The 22,105-nt window shown below is 33.9% G+C and overlaps 2 protein-coding genes across 2 annotated transcripts in view; both read left to right on the top strand.

Moving 5' to 3' along the window:
* LOC145327368 (von Willebrand factor D and EGF domain-containing protein-like) overlaps positions 1-22,105 on the top strand; it is a 67,190-nt gene that overhangs the window by 33,830 nt on the left and 11,255 nt on the right. The window contains exons 21-30 of the mRNA XM_080170960.1: positions 5,819-5,928; positions 6,395-6,487; positions 7,059-7,156; positions 7,591-7,672; positions 16,317-16,544; positions 16,678-17,375; positions 18,476-18,650; positions 19,100-19,212; positions 21,664-21,718; positions 21,837-21,956. Coding sequence (XP_080027086.1) covers positions 5,819-5,928; positions 6,395-6,487; positions 7,059-7,156; positions 7,591-7,672; positions 16,317-16,544; positions 16,678-17,375; positions 18,476-18,650; positions 19,100-19,212; positions 21,664-21,718; positions 21,837-21,956 — 1,772 coding nt within the window. The remainder of the gene's footprint in view (positions 1-5,818; positions 5,929-6,394; positions 6,488-7,058; positions 7,157-7,590; positions 7,673-16,316; positions 16,545-16,677; positions 17,376-18,475; positions 18,651-19,099; positions 19,213-21,663; positions 21,719-21,836; positions 21,957-22,105) is intronic.
* Positions 8,179-13,544, top strand: LOC145318668 (uncharacterized). The gene is made up of 2 exons (XM_080160108.1): positions 8,179-8,432; positions 8,724-13,544. The coding sequence occupies exon 2, from the start codon at positions 9,240-9,242 to the stop codon at positions 11,049-11,051; it is 1,812 nt and encodes a 603-aa protein (XP_080016234.1). The 5' UTR covers positions 8,179-8,432; positions 8,724-9,239; the 3' UTR covers positions 11,052-13,544.

Here is a 22,105-nt window from a genome sequence, read left to right as displayed (position 1 = left end):
ACTGTTTTCATGGTAATAAATACACATTTGTAAACTTCACATGTTGGTCATTCGGAGGGCTTGAGATTAAGATTTCGAGAACGGCTAGGATAGCGTTCCGAAACAATGAAAACAAGACAGAACAGATGCAACTAAGAACATTCTGTGAAGTTTTGTGAATGTGTTGGTTGTGATACCTTACCACACATTATTATTATAGTCATAATCAGTACAGTTAACTTTAGTGACAATTATGGGTCCTAAAAAGAATAAAGGTGAACAATTGAGTAAGCGGCTGCGTCCAGCCGTTGATGCCCTAACCAGTGAGCTAAATAGAGTGATGAAGTTGGTCAGTGATACTTCAGAACTTAATGTTAGACATCTCACTAAGGAATCAATCCTTGTCCATGACAAGTTCGAGACATTTGACAGCATCATGGTCGGTTTTAGCAAGCTTGGTTTGAGAATCCAAGAGCTTGATGAGTTTAGTGACATTTATTCTGATATAGTTACTGTACAAAAAGACTATAGTGCCTTGAAAGACGCTCTTGATGCTATAGAAGAGCTTAGTGACATTCAAAGTGTTGTTGATGTTGTTGGTGATAATTTGCCTAACCATCAGGCTGAACTTTATGATCGATGTTTGAAGATTGTGAAAGTTATTAAAGGGCCATACTTTCCCTTGCCTGATGCAATTATAAACACTTTGTCTGCTTTGATGAAACGTCTGGCTGAGGTTAAGCTTGAACCTGTGAAGCCACCCACGACGACGGCGGGTGCCTCGACAGCATCGCCATTTGTGTCACCGTTTGGCACACCACAGTTCGTCGCCGGTTCTATGTTCACGCCAGGATATATGAATCGTGTCGACGAACGTCTTCTTCCATCTTTCGACGGCCTGGAAGCTTCCTATGTAAGTTTTAAAGACACCTTTAAAAAGCTTACTGTAGGACAAGACCCGTCGTATTTACAGTTATTGTTGAGCAGTGAAAAGGTCTGTAAAAATAAAGAGCTTAGACTCCAGTTAATTCAGATTCAATCGCATGAATCTCAGTGGGCCTACCTTGACGCACGTTTTAAGTCCAAAACACGTCAGATGCTCTGCCTTTTCAACCAATGGGAGAAGAAGTCTAAACCGTCGGACTCCAACCAGATTGTGACTGTGTTAGCAGAGTTTGGCGGAGCAGTTAGCCAGCTGGAGCAGCTGACTAAAGATGATGAAGATGATGAAGTTACCACTAGCCAGTGGTTGACTGTGATACTTCTTGAGATGTTATCCAAGAAGTTGCCACGTGATTTTCAAGATAAGCTCAATTTATCATTGGGCTCGATGGATGTCCCAAACGTCCCAAAGCTGTTAAAGATTATTGAAGAACAGCGTGGCGCCATTTTAATGAGGTGTTCGACTGATATGGACACCCCCTCTAAGAAGAAAGGTAACCCTGCGACAGCCGCTACCGCCGTAGGTAAACCTGGTAAATCTAAGATGAAGCAGTCATGTTTTGTTAATGGCTGTGATGACATGCACTTACTTTACAAGTGCCCAAAATTTCATGACCTGTCAGTGTCAGACAGGAAGAGTATTGTGGAGAGTGCTGGATGCTGTTGGATTTGTTTGCAAAAAGGGCATAAATCTGTGGATTGCCCGAAGGCAGATGTAATAGGCGGCTGCAAAGTGGACAATTGTGGTCAGGCCCATAACAACCTTTTGCATGAGAGTGTTGATATGGCTGCCGCCGTCTATGAAGTACATACTTCCCCTGAGGCGAACCTAATGTTAATGTTACAACAATTAGACGTCGTTGACATTAATCGCCAGAAGGTCCCAGTGAACGCTATGTGGGACACTGGTTTAACTACCACAATGGTAACCCAGTCACTTGTTAATAAACTTCAGTTACCTTTTACTGGACGTTCAGCAAGAATTTCTCTAGCTGACGGTGAAGTTAAACGTCTCCCGACGGTCAAGCTATGTTTAATTGATCGACACAAGAATTATCACATATTAGAACCTGTGGTAGTGCCTCTCATTGGTCCAAAAGAGGCGATCTGCTCCATAAATCCTATGGAGGCAGCTGTTTTGTTTGATATGAAACCTGAAGATTTTACTTTGGTTGATGGGCAGGTTGATTTGCTCGTAGGGCACCTGCACCCATCGATGTTTCCCTACTCTGAACGTTCAGTAGGAGAAACCATGCTTTACTCCAGCCTGTTTGGATCTGGATATTTTGCTGTTAGTGCTAATGGTTTAGCAAAGAGTAGGTATGTTGTCTGCTCAGATGTTCAGCCGCAGCCGACTGTTGGTGCTGCTTGTGATGCTATTATTGAACCTGTTGGTTCTGCTTTTAACGCGGCTGATGAACATTTTGGTTCTGCTAGTGCCGCAGCCGTTGACAACATGGCTACGGCGGGTGTTGCCGTGGCTAGTATTGATAATGATGTTAGTTGTGCTGCAGTTATTCCTGATGATATTGGTAACGATACTGTAGTCATTGATAACTTTGTTACGGCGGGTGTTGAGCCGCTGAATGATTCGGTTCCAGCCGGACAAGAGCCGACGGGAGTTTCGGTTCCGGCTGGACAAGAGCCGATCAGAGTTTTGGTTCCAGCTGGACAAGAGCCGACGGGAGTTTCGGTTCCAGCTGGGCAAGAGCCGATAAGAAATTCGGTCTCGGCCGGACAAGAGCCGACGGGAGTTTCGGTTCCGGCCGGACAAAAGCCAGTAGATGATTCTAAGTTTTATGACAGCCACACTTTTATTACGTGCCCTGGTGGTGTTATGAATCAAGAATCGACTTGGTTGCTGCCAAGCTGGCCGCCCGACGCAGGGTAAGAGGCCTGCCAATGGCGGGTGGAAATATGGCGGGTGTTGCCGCCAGAAAGTCATTGAAATTTTTCAAACCACACATATCTAATCTACAACATGAACTATTATGTGAAAATGATCTTTAAAGAAAGAAAAATATATCACAAGTTATATATTAGGCTTGTGAAGGGAACCAAATGGGTTCTGTAAAGAATAAGTATTCATTATTCAACTAATTTTATTGTTCATACCTAAGCACAAAAATTCTACAAAACTGTTTAGACTTTTAAAGCAGATTTTAAAAAGATTTTGTTTCTTTAAGTATGATTTTGAAAAGCAAAAGTTCGTCAAATGATTTTGCAGATTTTAAATTGAGAAAAATAGATTTTTTTACAAATTATTTTTCTAGTTTTTTTTTATGGTTCACGTTTACTTAAAAAATGTTATTTCTCAGATTCTCATATGAAATAATGCATTAAAGTAAAGAACACAACATGTAATATTATTATGATAATGTTTAAGATATTCCTCATTATTATTTTAAAAGATTATCGCAAAAAATCAAGATATTTGTTTAAATTTGTAAGCAAATCAAAGATTTTCTTTCATTCCGGAGGCAGAGATTCTTAACAATTCATGTACAAAGTTTTTTTTTGTTCACTCCGGAAGCTGGGATTCCATTAATCCACGCGTAAAGATTTTTTTTCATTCCGAGAGCAGAGATTCGTAGTAATATACGTACCTAGCGATTTCGGACAATTTTAAACCTTGAGAAAGTATTTTATAGCAATTATTTTCCTAGGTATATATATTTTTCGTTCATGTTTAGCATTTATAATAATGAACACGATGTGTAATATTATTAAAATATTGATTAATATTTTATTTGAATATCACAGAATTAATTTAAGATAAACTATGCACATTTTAAATTAACTCTACCTTCATTTTTATCGCATATATTAAAGTACTGCTTCAATGTATTTTTTAAAAGAAATGGGTAACATTTCTTAAGATTTTTAAGTAACGCAAAATTTGATACAATTTCGTTTAAACTTTCAAATCGATGCAAGATTTTTTTCATTTGAAATGCAAACTTAAGTTTTTATACGTTTACGTAAGTTTTTTCAATGATTTAAGTCTTTCCGAGACCAGGGATTTTTTTCGCGGAAAATTTCCTAGGTACCTACGCAGATATAAACATTTTTATCCTTGTTGGATTGAAATTTGATATGATAAGAAATTAACAAAATGAGAGTTTTACATCATTTAAATATTTCTTTATGATTTATTATAATCACATAAATAATTTAATATAACATGCATATTAAAATTATTACTATTTACCTTTGAACTGATGTACCTAAAGAGAAATTGCAGATTCAGCATTTTAAAGTTCTTTTCTTATATTGAGCTTTTGTTTTATTTGGTAGTTTAATTTGCATATTTCAATTGCAATTTTATTTTACGCAATTTTGATTCACGAAGATTTAAAATTATGAAATTTTAATTTTCCGATGTTTGATGATTTTTATGGTCATATTTATTTAGATTTAAGTATCTATTTTATTAAAACATGTTAGATTTAAGGATCTTACCTATCTTATCTTAAAAATGTTTAGATGTAAGCCCGAGTATTTTTCCGCTGGAAAATGCTAATTATTGAGAAGTTTTTTATGAAATTTTACTCTTCTTTTCTAGCAAAAAGATTTAGTAGAAAAAATGTCATTATTTAATCTTTCTTTCTTTTGATGAAAAAAGTTTGAGTTGATTATTTAATTATTGATGCGATTTTTAATATAAAAATCATTTGCCTATTGTTATGTAGATACCTAATCAAAGTTTAGGTACTATTGATTATTAATTCATGTATTCGCAATTACATGGTCTGTAATTCTAATTTTAATTGAGATTATGAGGCCATGATATAATGAGATGTGTGAGTGGTAAATGTGCAATTCATGAATGTTGAATGCTTTTCCCATTCCTTATTCCTATCCTTATGTGGTAGTGGACTCGGTTTGAGTTATTGTGGTATTAGCGAGTTACCATAATTAATTTTAGGCCTTCTGGCCATAACATTTTAAACTCTTGTGGTTTATGTGTTGTGAGATTGTGATTTCGTGGACACTGTCTGCACGCATATTGCAAAGATGAGGTATTGTGTTCGATTCCCAGTGAATAGACGGGTGTGTTTCGGTATGTTTTTCTTGTATTCCCTGGCAAGTTCGAACCCATTAATCCCTGATTCCTTACACCAAATTTCCTAGAGAATGAGTGTGTTACGCGGCATTCCTAACTATCTCCGCGCCGCGTGTGGCTTGTAAACGGACAAAAGAAACGCGCACTTATCCTTTGATTAGTCCCACGTGAAGAGCTACGTGATTGAAAATAATGTATTGCTTGAATATACATGTGCTCTGATGTGTGGAATATCTCAAATAAGCCTTCTGCTTAGTTTGACATCATAATGTGGTAAGAATTTATCTTTAATTCTTAATAATAAGTGTAGTATGGTATATTTTTACGAAGAAATTTAAAACATTAATTTTTCAACAAATAGACCATTTAACTGCTAACTTTTGACTTACGAATATTTTCCTTAATTTTATTGATCATTTGAATCTAAAATTATCAACTTCTGATGCTATTTAATATGTTTCGTGCCAATTTAAAGTTTTTTAGAAATTTTATATTTTTAATTAAATTGAAATCACGCAACCTCGATCTACAAAAATAATAAACCATTAATATTATGTAATTAATTTTTATATTTTTGTTTTAGATTCACTGTTTTCATGGTAATAAATACACATTTGTAAACTTCACATGTTGGTCATTCGGAGGGCTTGAGATTAAGATTTCGAGAACGGCTAGGATAGCGTTCCGAAACAAGTAGAATCCGATCGGTTCAGTGATTACTGAGATCTTAAGGGACAGACAGACAGACGGACAGACATCAAGGTACTTTGTATTATAGATAAAAAAAAATTTCTTAACTTTTTTAAAAATGTCATTGGAATTAATTTTCAGTCCAGCTTTTGCTCCTCCAAGCCCTGGCCCCAGGTATGAACCTGTCCATCTTCCAGATTACCTAAATGACCAACCTTACAAGCGTGATGAATCAAGTTTTAATGGAATAGGTAAGATTTCTAATCAAATTGGGATAAGATATAGTTAATATTTTACATTATAACAATTGGTGGACAATATTTTTTTAACCTTGAGGGGTTAAAAAAGGGGGGGGGTGACCCTATAAAATTTCAATATTAAGGAGGTGTTGGAAACAGATCCTATCTATTCCACACGCCTTGCAACTTTTCTCTTTGTAAAAAGTTCGCTTCTCTGTATATCTTATTGAATTTATCAGGGGCGTCCAAGCTTTTTATTTTGAGGGAGGGTAAAAAAATTTTAAGGGGGGGGGTAATTCGTTTTTTTTTTTTTGGGGGGGGGGGTATAACGGCACCCCCAGAGTAGGGGTAAATTTTAAATGGGGGGAGTAAAATGAAAAAAAATTTGGGACGTCTTTGGAATTTATCATGTTATAATTCTTATAAATAATTCTATAATTTAAAGGAAGCACAACGTTAACTATTACGATTACTTTAGTATCTGAAGGAATGGAAAGATTTTACAGAACAAGGAAGATTACTAAGCGAAGTAGTGACACTAATCATAACCATATCTCATATCACTTCCCAGGTATTTCAATTTTAACAATCTATATTAGATGTTTTCCCTCAAAGAGCTTTGTCGAAAACAAAATCCCCCCCTCCATAAGTTGTAAAATGAATAATAAATAAGGAGAGATCAGTTTTTGTTTTTTTGTTTGTTTGTTTGTTTGTATCTTTCGATCCAGTTAGGTTAGGTTATATAGGGCAATGGATAGCCCAGCAGGTTGGGGCCCCTGCAATGGTTAGGCTTAGATGGATAAAAATACCCCCCATGTGTTAACCCTTACAGATCGGGCCCCAATTCCCACCTTAATAGATCGGGCTCCTGTTGCAGTTAGAGACATAATTTTTTTTTCTGGTGGATCATGTGCATATTTAGAGAAAATTACTTTTTCTAGTCATAGCGGTCAGACCACTCTGGTATCAGTGCTCTAAAGGTACTTTGTGGGAGAGCACCACCCTTGTTTTTTTTCCAATACATCAATTTTCTAAATAATTATGTGGCAATCAATCCTTCCATTTATTTATCTATGTACGACATATGTATATTAATCATAATTATCTATCTATCTGTATAAATTTATAACTTTTATTACTAGGTGATGTACATACAGGCCAGTTTAAGAATATTGTAATACCCTCATATCCCACACCTACAGGTCTCACAGAAAAGGATGTTTACCACCTTTGTAATCAGGTATATTATCAACCATAGGTGCAAGGGGTAGAATGTCCGTCTATCTGTCAGTCTCTATTATTAAATATTATATATAGTCGACTAGAGGCTAAGCCCTTACAAGCCTCTAGGGTTACATAATTTGTGGGGGGGGGGGAAGTGGGCGGTGGTTACCCCCCTATTTTCTTTTTAAGTTTTAAAAAGAAAAAAAAATTCGGGAGGGGGGTTATTTTATTTCTCTGTAGAGGATGGAGATACCCTCCCCTAAAATAGTTATAAACCTTCCCTGGACCTATAAGAATCTTCACTGTATATGAGAACCAAATCGATTTGGTGGTTAGCGAGATCCTTTGATATAAACATACACACATACAGAAAACCATCCTGTTAATTTATTATAAGGATTACTTGTATACACAATCAATTGAACAGAAGCTTATTGTATCTATTTTCAGATGGTTCTCAACTCCACGTTGTACCAGAGCTGCTCCAGCTATATCACAAATGTTATGCATGTATTGGATATTTGCATTCTTGGTAAAATTATTATTTTTTTCCGAATGTTCTTTACAACTTTGTATGTACGACAGTACGCGCAAAAGACCATGAATCAAAGCTAAGTTGATTTTTAAATATATTTTTTTTCTTTAAAATCAGAATAGTCTTTATATACTAAAAAAATAAAAATATAAGTTTTTTATCAGAAGAATTTTTTGGAGGGTGTTTGAAACTATCCCCTAAAATATTTATAACCTTCCCATGGCCTAGAGATGCTTCACTGTATAGGAGAACCAAGTCGGTTCAACATTTAGCGAGATCCTTCGGACCACACAGACTTATTAATAGACATACACACATCATGTTAATTGTAGTTAAGAATAAACATATGTCCGTTCATCTGTAATGCTTGGAAAAAAATTATTTTGCGCTTCTGTAAAAAAAATATTCTAGTCATTGTGACTTGCTTATTATAAAATTTGCTTACAAGTATTATTTGCTTTTTCCACAATTTCTCTTACGCTGCTGTCTTAACCTCTTTTCGAGGAAGCTTTGTGTTTATCAAGTGCAAAATTAATTCCTTATCATTAAACCAAGAATTAAGCGCAAATGTCGTCTTTTTTGACTTTCCCTTCATAAAGTGACGCAGCATGGATTGTTTATATGCGCCCACGTTTTTCACTTTTGAATGAGATATGAGAGTGTGAAGATTTCGGAGAACAAAATTGGGCCTATCATTGGTCTCATTGTGTGTGAACGACCCTAGTATATCAGGGATTTGAAACCATAAGAGCTTCAGGTAGAATTTGTTAATTTTATAAGGAAGAATGGTGTATAGGACGATTATATGTAGTTTTTAAAAGGCTTTAGCCAGCTAAGCATGAAACTTAATTATGATTAATATATGTTTTAGTAATTTTTATGTGCCTTATTGTTGCATTTAACAATGATTTATTAAACCAAATAATTTTCCTTTAAAGCCAAAGTTTCCAAAGATTTTTACGTAGAGAAAAATGATTTTTAAAAAGCAAATAAGATTACGTGGTTATAAATAACTGGAATTATGAACTAATTGATATTGTAATTTCAGGTCTTTGAAATAATTTCATCAATAAATCTATATTCAAACCTGCTGTTGAAACTTGATGGTTCCTGGTATTGGGGGTTTGTATGTTCGCCAACTGATCTCGTGAACTTCCCGCTAATTCGGAAGTCAAGCTCAACCAAAGTGTCATGGTTGAGACAATTTCAAAGTATCTGATGAATAGGCGTTAGCATTCATCAAGAGATCAATAGCATCTAGATTATTGATGCAAAAAAGAAAGAGCTGCACAAGCAATTTCAAATGATTGGAGTTTGAAGGAGCTGCACAAGCGAATTTCAAAGAAGTGAAGGTTGAAGTTTAGGCATTAGCAAATTTCAAATAACCTGATGGTTGAAGGAGCTGCACAAGCAACTTCAAATGGTTCTGAAGAATAGGCATTAGCATTCTTCAAAGAATCTGAAGAATAGGCGTTAGCATTCTTCAATAAATCAATAGCATATAGTGTATTGATGCAAAAAACATTGACAATTTTTCTGTGAAATAATTACCTAGTGAATCAATATGGTGCTCACTAAAAAGCAGAAAATTGAGCGAGCTATCGCTATTGGCAATGAAAGGCTAGAGGTGTTTGACGAACAGATAAAAGTGTTTTATGAAAATCTAAAAGCCTGCCAAAGTTTTAGTTCATGTGAAAATGTGAATTTAAAATCAATTCGTGACATTTTTAGTGAGGTCAAGGACCAATCTGACCTAATAAAAAGTCTAAAATCTGCCGTGGAGACTAGTGAGATGCGCAAGTTCAAGCGTGATGTGGATGAAGCTAGTGAACAGAAAACTGTTGCAGATAAAGTTTATGCGTCGTTGGAACAGTGTACGAAAATTCTGCACTGGCTTGACAATGATTCAGACGACGTGAGGTCGAGCACTGTCGCCAGGAACCTCGATGTTGTTGAGAAGGTGAGGATGGACATGGGAGTGCTTAAAATTTCCATGGAGTTGCGCCAAGAAGTACGTGATATGTACCGAAGGCTTAGAGAGATGGAACGTCGTTCATCTAACTCGGATAAGCTTGGTGTCTGTGGCACCAATTATTACGACAGTTATCATAGTCGTATGTTGCATGAGGCTAGTGCTAGTGTGAATACAGTCTACAAATCAAGTTCTGCGCCTAGCACATGTACCTACCTGCTGCAAATAGTTCCAGTTGTAGCACCTGGCGGCGGCGCCTGCCATGCCGCCGTCAGGTTTGATTCTGGTGCAAATCTATCACTTGTGTCTGAGAAGTTGTCCAGCAAGTTGAAGCTGAAATCTACCGGCAGATATACAAACATTTCTGTTGCTGACGGTAGTGAATCATCCTGCCGCAATGTGGTGTTCTATCTGAAGGACAGGGATGGTAACTTGAGAGAATTTGAGGCAGCTGTTATGCCTAACCTCGGAGGTGGCAACGAGATGCGCTCGGTCCATCCGGAAACCGCCGCCGAAATATTTAAGATGCCGCCAGAAAGATTTACATATATTAGTGGAGGCTTAGATATCATCATTGGAAATACACATCCTGACGTGTTTCCATCAACCTACCAGAAAGTGGGCCAGTCTATGTTGTGGCGAACCATTTTTGGTAGTGGTTTTATCTGTACAAGTGCTGACTATGGAGCTGGTCAGCAGAAATCTGCGTATAAAGCTGCCGTAACTGTTGATGAGAGTGCGTGGCCGGTTGGTTCTGTCGTAGCTGTTGATAATGAGCCGGTTGGTACTGCCGTAGCTGTTGATAATGAGCCGATTGGTACTGCCGTAGCTGTTGATAATGAACCGGTTGGTACTGCCGTAGCTGTTGATAATGAGCCGGTTGGTACTGCCGTAGCTGTTGATAATGAACCGGTTGGTACTGCCGTAGCTGTTGATAATGAGCCGGTTGGTACTGCCGTAGCTGTTGATAATGAACCGGTTGGTACTGCCGTAGCTGTTGATAATGAGCCGGTTGGTACTGCCGTAGCTGTTGATAATGAACCGGTTGGTACTGCCGTAGCTGTGGATAATGAGCCGGTTGGTACTGCCGTAGCTGTTGATAATGAACCGGTTGGGTCTGCCGTAGCTGTTAATGATGAACCTGTTGGTTCTGCTTGTGATGCTGTTATTGAGAAACCTGTTATTTCTGCAGTTGACGCTGTTGTTTGTGTTGCAGTCAAATCTGATGTTAAAGATACTGCCGTAGCTGTTGATAACATTGCTACGGCAGGTGAGGCTGTAGCCGTTCACAATGATGATGCTGAAATTGGTTGTGTTGCAGCCGGTTCTGATATAGAGGTTGGTGCTGTTGTGAATCAAGAATCGACCTGGCTGCTGCCAAGCTGGCCGCCCGACACAGGGTAAAGGGCCTGCAATATGGCGGGTGTTGCCGCCAGAAAGTTATTGAAGTCTACCAACCCACAAATCTAATTTACAACATAAACTATTTATGTGTGAAAATGATCTTCTAAAGAAAAAAATAATACAAGTTATATATTAAGCTTGTGAAGGGAACCTAAAAGGGTTCTGTAAAGAATAAGTATTCATTATTCAACTAATTTTATTGTTCATATTTAAGCACAAAAATTCTACAAAATTGTTTAGACTTTTAAAGCAGATTTTAAAAGATTTCGTTTCTTTAAGTATGATTTGAAAAGCAAAAGTTTGTGTGTATTAACTACAAAGTGATTTTTGCAGATTTTTTTAGATTGAGAAAAATAGATTTTTTAAGAATTATTTTTCGAGGTATTTTTTTCATGGTTCACGTTGCTTAAAAAATGTTATTTCTCAGATTCTCGTATGAGATAATGCATTAAAGTAAAGAACACAACATGTAAAATTATTATGATAATGTTTAAAATATTCTTATTATTATTTTAAAAAGATTATCGCAAAAAATCAAGATATTTGTTTTAATTTGTAAGAAAATAAAGTTTTTTCTTTCACTCCGGAGGCAAGGATTCCTAATAATCCACGCGTAAAGATTTTTCTTCATTCCGAGAGCAGAGATTCGTAGTAATACATGTACCTAGCGATTTCGGACAGGGCAATTTTAAACCTTGAGAAAGTATTTTATAGCAATTATTTCCTAGGTACATATATTTTCGTTCATGTTTAAAAATGTAAACTCTATTTTCTATGAGATAAGCATTTATAATAATGAACACGATGTATGATATTATTAAATTATTGATTATTATTTATATGAATATCACAGAATTAATTTAAGATAAACTATGCATATTTTAAATTAACCTTTCCTTCATTTTTATCGCAGATATTAAAATAAAAGCAGTTGTTAAAAATTATGATTAACAATTGATTCTTATTTTATGGAAATTGAGATTTTTTTTAGTAAAAAAAGCCACATTTTTCATATGCCTATTTTATGCCTAAAATAAGAATCAAATGAAATGCGATTAAAGTTTATTCTATTTCATATGCTCAAATTTAATTTTATTGAGTTTAAATTCTTTTCAAAAGTACAATTCATTAAAAAAAACTTACCTGAAAAGTTTAACAAAAAAGAATAAATGTGTCGAGGTTGCGTGATTCGACATTTATTCTAAGAAAAAAATCAAGTATTTTTTAGCAGATTTTTTAAAAATTATATATGAAATTCAATCAAGTAAAACATTTTATTCAGATCAAGGAATGATTGAAAATTCATATTTAAAGTCTCATTTTTTTTTACAAAGAAAAATTGGTATTTTTTTCATAATTTCAATGAAAATTCTAACGAAGATATTATTATTTTGCTATTCTTTAAGTATTAAAAAGTTTTATTGTTGATTAAGATATTACAGTTCTTATTCATTAGGTTTGAAAAACTTTCTGCCCAAGGATTTTGAAAAATTTTTTCTTACTACTCTTTTTGATGCTTAACAAATTTAGTTTTAAGTACCTATAAATCTTAATTTTCTTGTCTAAGATTTATTTCGTTTTAATTTACCATTATTTGTTTACATTTACATTTCAACCTGACTTCGTAGGTACTTATTGATTTATTAATAATGATTTATTACCTATTGATTATGAAATGATTATTATTAGTATAGTTGTTATATTACAACATCATGATTAATAGGATTATCCATTTTAGGATTTGTGTATGTGATCTTGTAATTGTCATGTGCATGGAATGGTATGGTACAAACCAATCCCTATCCTTCTATCCTAAAATGTGAGGTATTATGAGTCCTAGTGAGGAGTATAATATTGTGTATGCATTTCACGGGGTTTCATTTAGTTAGGAGCAAAATTGTCACGTTTTCGGGATGTGGCCATTCTCATGTGATTATGGTGAGTTGAGTTTAGTGAGAAATGTTGCTAATGCTCAGCGCGAAAAAAAACCTTGAATCTCGTTAAGGAAGTTAATTTGACTTTCAAACGGGGGGTGTGTCTTAACCTCTTTTCGAGGAAGCTTTGTGTTTATCAAGTGCAAAATTAATTCCTTATCATTAAACCAAGAATTAAGCGCAAATGTCGTCTTTTTTGACTTTCCCTTCATAAAGTGACGCAGCATGGATTGTTTATATGCGCCCACGTTTTTCACTTTTGAATGAGATATGAGAGTGTGAAGATTTCGGAGAACAAAATTGGGCCTATCATTGGTCTCATTGTGTGTGAACGACCCTAGTATATCATGGATTTGAAACCATAAGAGCTTCAGGTAGAATTTGTTAATTTTATAAGGAAGAATGGTGTATAGGACGATTATATGTAGTTTTTAAAAGGCTTTAGCCAGCTAAGCATGAAACTTAATTATGATTAATATATGTTTTAGTAATTTTTATGTGCCTTATTGTTGCATTTAACAATGATTTATTAAACCAAATAATTTTCCTTTAAAGCCAAAGTTTCCAAAGATTTTTACGTAGAGAAAAATGATTTTTAAAAAGCAAATAAGATTACGTGGTTATAAATAACTGGAATTATGAACTAATTGATATTGTAATTTCAGGTCTTTGAAATAATTTCATCAATAAATCTATATTCAAACCTGCTGTTGAAACTTGATGGTTCCTGGTATTGGGGGTTTGTATGTTCGCCAACTGATCTCGTGAACTTCCCGCTAATTCGGAAGTCAAGCTCAACCAAAGTGTCATGGTTGAGACAGCTGCACTGCCAGTGATAAGAATAATTTTAAGAAAAAAGAAAGTGGCATGACTATATCATTTCGTATCAAACATACAATTTACTTTACGTTACAATGACAGGAGAGAGAATAATTAAACATATGGGAAATCAATTATAAATGATATATTTTTATTTCGTAAAAAAATTTACTTTGACTTTCTATTATCTGGACCATTACATTTTCGTGTTGGATTTAGAATCAGTCACAATAAAATTAGAAATATGTTATTTAATTACACGACCTTTTATGCTTGATGCTTGAATGCTGCACCTGTTTTAGCTAAGCCATTACACTACACTTAATGTATTTTCGTTTATATAAAAAAGCAATAGTAGACAATGTTTTTAATATTATTATTATGACGAGGTTTTATCTTTTTTTTTATAAAAGTAGCATTACAATTTACTCTAAAATAACGGGTAATTTTAACTTTTGCTAGCATATCAATTGTTTTACATAATATATATATCCTGTAAGTGCATTATAACTTTCCCGCGGTTTACTTCAATTCAAAATATTGTTTTAAAAAAGAATTGTCATTGTGACTTGCTTAATTAAGTTTGGTTATTCATTAAGTAGTTTAACAATTATTTGTTTCACTTAATTGATTAGGTTATAAACTAAATACATATTTAAGGTAATGGCTTATTTAACAGGATTAAAGCAATGCTAAATAGAAATAGAAATATTCTCTTTTAAAAAAACATTAAACTAATAACCCCAAACTACTTTTTTCCCGATAACATTGGAATGTTATTGTGCTTCTTTGATTTGTTCATAAGATCAATCCTTTCCCTTTGAATTACCACATGTAAAAGATGCGCCATTGTTGACATGATTTGCACTTTTTACAAGCCATAAAAGTCGACACTTAATTTTGCTGTGTAATGTTGCCGGTTCAACCCTTCCATATTATCGGATACGCTACTCTTTGCAACTTTCTTTCCCGTTAACCATGACTTTGAAAGCTATATTATTGTCATGCTAATAGAGTTGTAACTATGCTATTTTTATAATTTTGATAAATGTGAAAATTAAAATATGACAAGAAAATCTTCTAAACACTTAGAAATTAAAGCTAAACAATAAATGTCTAATGTCTACAGTCAAGCTAGTTTAGATATTTTAAATAAGATATTCACATACTACTTTTTTACCTAGAAATAATTGTTTAAGATGTGTACGTTTTTTCTCTCTCTCTTTAAAATCAGGGAGGGAGAGGACATTGGCTTATTTATTACACTAGTCCGCAAAGTGTTGGATTACTGTATTCTTATTCATTGACTTAACAACTTTGGGGACTTTTATTAAATTTTGATTGGTTGGTTCATTAAGTTGAGTGTCTAAACGTTGTATTCCTTAGAAGGGGTAATTTTGTGTGTCATTGAGGATGTACACCAATTTATCGGCCATTGTCTTATCCCTTTAGATCCCTGCTTTAAAAGGAATAAATATTCATAACATCTTTTACGTAGAAAAAGTCTATAATAAATCTCGTTTTGTGTTTTTTTTTATCTTCTCAGCTTAGCCTAGAACTGGTTTCAAATCGTCTGAAATAAATCGGATCCGGAGCTAAATTTGAATAATTATCAAAACATGTTTAATGTCAATCTATAAATATTCAGTCTATTGTAATACAATTCTAATTCTTGTCTACTAATGCCGGCATGACGAAGTAAATATTCATCTTTGCTATTTTTTACTAAACATTATTTGTACTTTTCTTGTTTATTTTTTGCAAATCTTTATAAAAATATGTTTTAGGCAAATAGTTTTAATCTTTATTAAAGTATGTATTTTTATGAAAAAATGTATTTAACTGTTTTTATAATGATTAAGCATTACAAGAGAAATTTCACATAATAATGTAAGTCAGCGTGAATCTCATAATTTTGCAAAAATTAAATCTATAATTTTGTAAATCATCACTAGAAGCAGAAAAAAAGATTCTTATGGAAATAAGGCTTCAACATATATTTAAGATTATTTTCATTGTATAAATGAGTTTTTAATCCCCATATGGATAAAAGTTAAATGATTAGGGAATCTTAAATATTTTAAGATTCCCTAATTAGACAAGAATTATAATTCAAGTCAATCTAAGCTTAATTTTATTTTAGCATTTTTACATTATTTATGAAAAACATTTGTCATGGTTGTAAAATTGACTTGTAATTCAATGATTAGACTTGTGACAAAGCATTTTGAATAAATCACTATCAATATAATTTTATTGTCAGGGCTCGGTAGCTTTACACGCATCCAAAACGGACTAAAGCAATATCTTAAACAAAAAAATAAAATTATTATTATATATTTTATGTTTAGTAGCGACACTACTATATAATGCTAAATGTCCTTCCGTCCGCATTCTCCTCGCTACTTTTGGTCTTAGCAAGACCCAATTTTTTAAACTATTAAAATGATAAAAATCTACAATTTTTCTTCTTCCTTTTCAAAGAGGAATAATTCAGAATATGTTTATTAAGATGTAAGCTTGATGGATGACACAGTCTGGGCCTCGTTCTCTCTACCCCTACTAGAGAGGATGTGTGAACAGGGGGCGCTTGCCAGTCAGATGACCTGGCCAGTAGACAGCCAGGGCAGGCCACAGGTGCCCAGAGATATTGTAGAGGCTATCAATTGTCCCAATAGTTGTTCTGGAAATGGATATTGTAACGGCAGACACTGTGTTTGCTCACAAGGAATCATGTTTTGTTTATTCATTTTTACACAAAAAGTACCATCATCTTTTACTTTCAACCAACTTTATTCTAAAAAATAAAAATAGATTTGCAGTATATAATTTTTTCACATGAAAACACAAACAAAACATAATGTTATAACTAGGTTATACATCTGATGACTGCAGCCATTTTCTCCTGCCTAACATCAAACCCATCTTGGCCCCGTACCTGTACATGGCAGCTAATAACTCAGTTTGTGACCGCCAGATGTTCTACTGTCACACCATCAACATTATTGGCCAGGATTTTCTTGACTCAGCCGACCTTGCTTGTGGCATAGCAGAACTAAAACAGGATAAAACAGCTGATAGAGCCAAATTTCCCGCCAAATATATATCAAGTACAGAGATGCAGTGTATTTTGGATAAACACAGCGTTTATCTCAGCAACGGACCTCGAACTTATGAGTTGCGAGTCACAAATGACGGTAATGACTACAGCAATGAGATTTTCTTAACAATAGCAGATGCAAGCTGTCATGCTTGTCCTGCAGCACGAATGCCGCAACACCCGACTACATGCGCGCCAAAACCTGGCACCTGCCAAACTAAACATGGATGCAAGATGGAAGGTGACACTCATCCACGTAAGCCTTGCTTAATATGCAAAAATTCAAATTGGACGTCTTCTGTAAAACCAGTTTTTACTGAAAGCTTTGTTGATGTCCAGTTGTACAAGGGAGAAACTTTAAGGCATAAGTTGGATGTTGAAGATTCCTCAGTAAACTTGGTATTGGGTCTGCATCCAAAGGAAGCATTCCTGGATGGTTTAACCCTAGTGTGGAACACCAATAATGAACAGGTAGAAATTGTATTTCCTATAAATAATGTTTTTCTTTTTAATTTCTAGGCCCTTTCTTTAACTTAAAAAAAGTTCAGAACCTAATTTAATTGAGGCTTTTCTTTAACCCTTACATATCGAGCCCCAATTCCCACCTTAATAGATCGGGGGGGGGGGGGTCATATTGACCACCCCCTCTATCTCGGCTTCTGTTACAGATAAAGACGTAAAAAATTTTTCTGGTGGTTCATGTGTATTTTTAGAGAAAATTACTTTTTCTAGTCATAGCAGTCAGGCCGCTCCTTAGCCGCTTTTTAGCTGCCAGCCGCTAAATTTTTAAACAGCTGTAGACCGGCCAATTTTGCAGCTAGGATGACCAAATTTTATGACGAACTTTTATTTTTCATAACAAAAAAATTACTTTTTCTGATCATCGCCGAAAAACGGTAAATAACGGAAACCGCCATTTTCGGCGGTTACGGCGATAAAACGGCGGTTGGCGGCGCCAATTAATATTTTTATCTGTTTATTGTTGCTCAAGGATTTACCAAAAAAATTTATAGCTGTAATAGAAGCCACGATATTCATGATATATGTCTGTAGTAAAAGCCGGACAAAAATCGGTCAGGGTGCGGTCAAACGGTCATAACACCACTTTTCTCATAAGGTCATTGAAATCTCAGTATTCACAAAAAAAATTAGGTTTCTACCTTATACACAAAAGTCGTAATGTAGAAATTAAGATTTATTTACAATTTTTTTAAAATTTTGGTGCTACCCAACCGACTTTGACCGGACACCACGACCGACACAGACCAGATATCCTAATAAAATCAACTCTTGCCGACGTATAATTACTAAAATTAAAAAGTCATGAAGTCACAATTCTCTATCTTACCTACAAAAAAATGACATTGAAAAAACTAGGGGGGGGGGTTCAATAAGGGTTAATACAGTTTATTCATTCGTTTTCCTGTGCTGTAGTGGAAAAAAATTTATTTAATCATTGTGATAAGAAATATGTTTTTGAAATTTCTTTTGTTCATTTTCAAAACTGATTTGCTATTTATGAAGATTCCCGTGATTAATTTATCACATCTTAATAATTATACACTTTCTAGAAGTTGAAAATAAAGCATGTAGTAATTGAAGTACTTGGAGAAAGAGCTGTCTGTAAGCACAAAGAAAAACTAGAGATAAGAATAGAACTGATTGATTGTCATTGTTTAAATGGAGGAGAATGTACCAGAGGAGCCAATCATTCGCCCAAATGTATCTGTCCACCTGCTTACACAGGTAATTATAGTTCAGTTTTTGGTCACAGGGTTACATTGTAATTATTCTAAAATAGTAAACTTTTTTGGTCTGTAGCGAAGTATCTCGCTAACTGCAGAACTGATATGGTTCTTCTTTACAGTGAAGCTTCTTATAGGTCCCGGGATGGTTTTAAGCTTTGAATATCCCTAGATACTTGGGAGTGCAAAGAAAGTATTTTAAACAGTAGTTTTAAATTATTTTAATTAATACACTTTTAATTTTACATGCTGATAATGTTACTCAATTAATTTTGGATACGTATTTACAAGTTACGTCTTTTAAAATAGAATGACAAGATTAAACATTCGAGTAAGATTAATTTGCCTTCCATTTCTTAATTTTAAGCAATGACTTCCTTTGATTTTAATAAAAGACATATTTTGCAAAATTAATTCACTTTTAAGTATTTCACAATTTGATATTTTTAGGGGAAAAATGTGAAATATTTGTTGTGAACAGTTGTTCTCCAAATCCATGTTTGTACGGCACCTGTCAAATATTGGAACAGTCTTTTGTGTGCCAATGTCACCCAGGATTTCAGGTAAACCAGGAACAGGGATTAGGATCCTCCAGAAAAATTATTTCTCTGCCCTTTTTCAATCAGTAGTATATTGAGATAAAGCAACTTATAGTGCCTATCAAAATGACGTCATTAAATATAAATGACTAATGATAGGCCAGTGCACATTTATATTGACCAATGGTAAAATGTATACTGGCCTATTGTATTGTATAATGTTATTTTTTATAGGCACCTTAAGCTGTTTCTTTTGAGATATATTATATTAGATGAAACATTAAAAATTACAATTTCGATTTTGAGTGGTAAAAATGTTGGATGCAGTATCCCAGTCCTTGAGGTAAAATGCAGACAATATGCTGTTTACATCAAATTTTATATAAAGATTAGATTTACTCACTCTGTCTGTATATAAGTCATTTCTGTAATTCAAACTATTTTCTTTAACGTATATGTATTTTAGATAAAATATTCACAGGTATAGTGTTGCCTAGATCTATAACGAGCAAGGCTGCTAAAAAAAACTTTAGGTTCTATCAATCTGTCTTTTTCCATTTTATATTCCATATGTTTATTCCATATTCCATAGTATAAAATATAAGTAATTTCGGGTATATTCCCTTTCGTGGCGACGCCTCTTAAGAGGCGTTTAATCGTATTTTTAGCAGTATCTTTTCCCTATTTCTATCACCTACGGGAGTTCTAACCCTGAGGGGCAATTACCTAACCTAACTAAACCTAAATTAACCTTAAATAACCATATCAAAAGCTACTGTAAGCTACTGAAGGGGCGTTCCTACGAAAGGGACTATCATTTCTTAAGGTGTTATCCTTGTTATTTAGTATGCATGAAATATTTGAAGCAAAAATATTTAAATATAGAAAATGTCTAGGCACTCAATATTTGTATATTTAGTGCATAATATTTACAAATGGATTTATTATTACTTGGATCTTACAACAGATTATCACGTATTCTTATAAAGTAAAAATCTCTTAGGTGGCTAAAATAACGACCCCTTCCCCGTCCACCCCCATATTCCCAACCTCCCTCTTCATACTTGATAAACGAACTGACATATAAATGATGTCCATGTTAGAAACCTAAATTGACGACAATTTTTCCCCTGTAATAATATCCACGTATCATATATGTTATTTCAAACATATATGAAAATTTCAGAAATACATTAAATCTTTCGTTTTTTTATGGAAATTTTTGGTAAAGTTTATCCTGAAAAAGTCAATATACAACCCTTTCGGCTGTGGATTGTACAAAATTGGGGGGAAAAAAACTGTGTTTGCGGCTCATTAAAAAAGCTTCGGCTATAAATCACTATTTTTAAACAACTTTAAAAACATAAGAGAAAAAAATTTCTTTAAGATTTCAGTGAAAAAATGTTCTGAATGAGTAAAAGGTTGAATAATATATTGAAAGACAGACCAATAAAATAAAAATGATTGGTTTTTCTGTGAATGTGATTTATGAAAAGATAAATGGTCTGGAACTTGATAGATTAGCAGAAATCTCTCAGTGTTATCACAAACCAAAAACACATTTATAATAGCAAAAGAAATAAAAACCAATGAATATGTATTTCAATTTCATATCGTATGAATTAATGGTAAGCCTGTTTTAGGACACTTAATATTTCTCAAAAGTTTTAAACCTTGTAATTTTTGGAATGATCCATAAAACAGTACAAGTTCAATTTAAAATATATGTACATTTCTTAATTTAGATAACAATCAAGCACCTATCTAAAAGAATCAGCTGCCCTTTATTTATTTCCAAAACATGCTTCTGTTACTACATGGGCTATACTTCTTATCTCAAGAACATTTTGCTAAATATGTTTTTGTTTTTGTATGAGCGTAAAAATCTGCGAAAAAGAAATGAAGAAATCTTGGAAACCATATTTGGTGAAGTTACATTTAATTCAGATGGAAAACCCTACCCCACTTACACATCAAATAATAATGATGTTATAATAATTTTGCCTTTTAAGTTTCCAATTATGTGAAGCTAACATCTAATGGTTGTGCTAAAATATTAGACAGACTTTTCATATGTCTCTTACTAGCTCGCAATCCTTTGGACTATTAGATATCCTAAGTAACATTATGGATAGGGACTCTATAAGATTGGAATTTACTCTTGGGGTAAAAATTGAGAGGGAGGGGTGTAATAACCCTACACCTGCAATATTTGGGAAGGTGCTCCATATTTTTGTATTTCTAATCTGTCAGCAAGTATTGAAAACATTTCATTCTCCCTTTCAGAAAGAAAGAAAATGTTATTATGTTACGTTTTATTATATTATATGTAACTTTTATTAACAAGTTTTGGTTAGGAAATAGATATTTATTGTAAAAGTTTTTTGAAAGTTTTTAAGTCAATTTGACTAAAGCCATTTACTTTTATGATAAGGGATAATATTATCTATCAAGTGTCTATATAATGTGTTTTAGGGAGAGTTTTGTGAAGAAGAAACAGATGCATGTTCTCCTAATCCATGTTATCAAGGTAATTTGGGATCTTTAGGAATTTGAAAAGATTAATATATCTAACATTTACTTATCTTTAATTGAAAACAGTAATGGAGTAAAAAATACAAAATATAAAAAGATTTTTTATATTAAAGGAGTCAGTTGTAGCACCCAAGGAACAGACTATAACTGTGGACCTTGCCCGGCTGGATTAGTGGGGGATGGAGAAAACTGTGGCCCGCCGGGACTTTGCAGTCCTAATCCTTGCTTTCCAGGTAAAGATTTAAATTATAATCAAACAAGGACAATAACTTTCATTTGTCTGCAACATATCTTTATGAAAAATCCCTTGATTTTTATTTATTGGAGTATTTAATCCATAAAAATCAGTAAACAATATTTTTACGTCAGATTTTGTGTACAG

The sequence above is a fragment of the Acartia tonsa genome, chromosome 1 (genome assembly GCF_053477335.1).
Source record: "Acartia tonsa isolate MP-2025a chromosome 1, ASM5347733v1, whole genome shotgun sequence".
Classification (NCBI taxonomy): Eukaryota; Metazoa; Arthropoda; class Copepoda; order Calanoida; family Acartiidae; genus Acartia; species Acartia tonsa.
The sequence above is the reverse complement of the archived record's forward strand: the minus strand, read 5'-3'. Positions and strand labels throughout refer to the sequence as shown.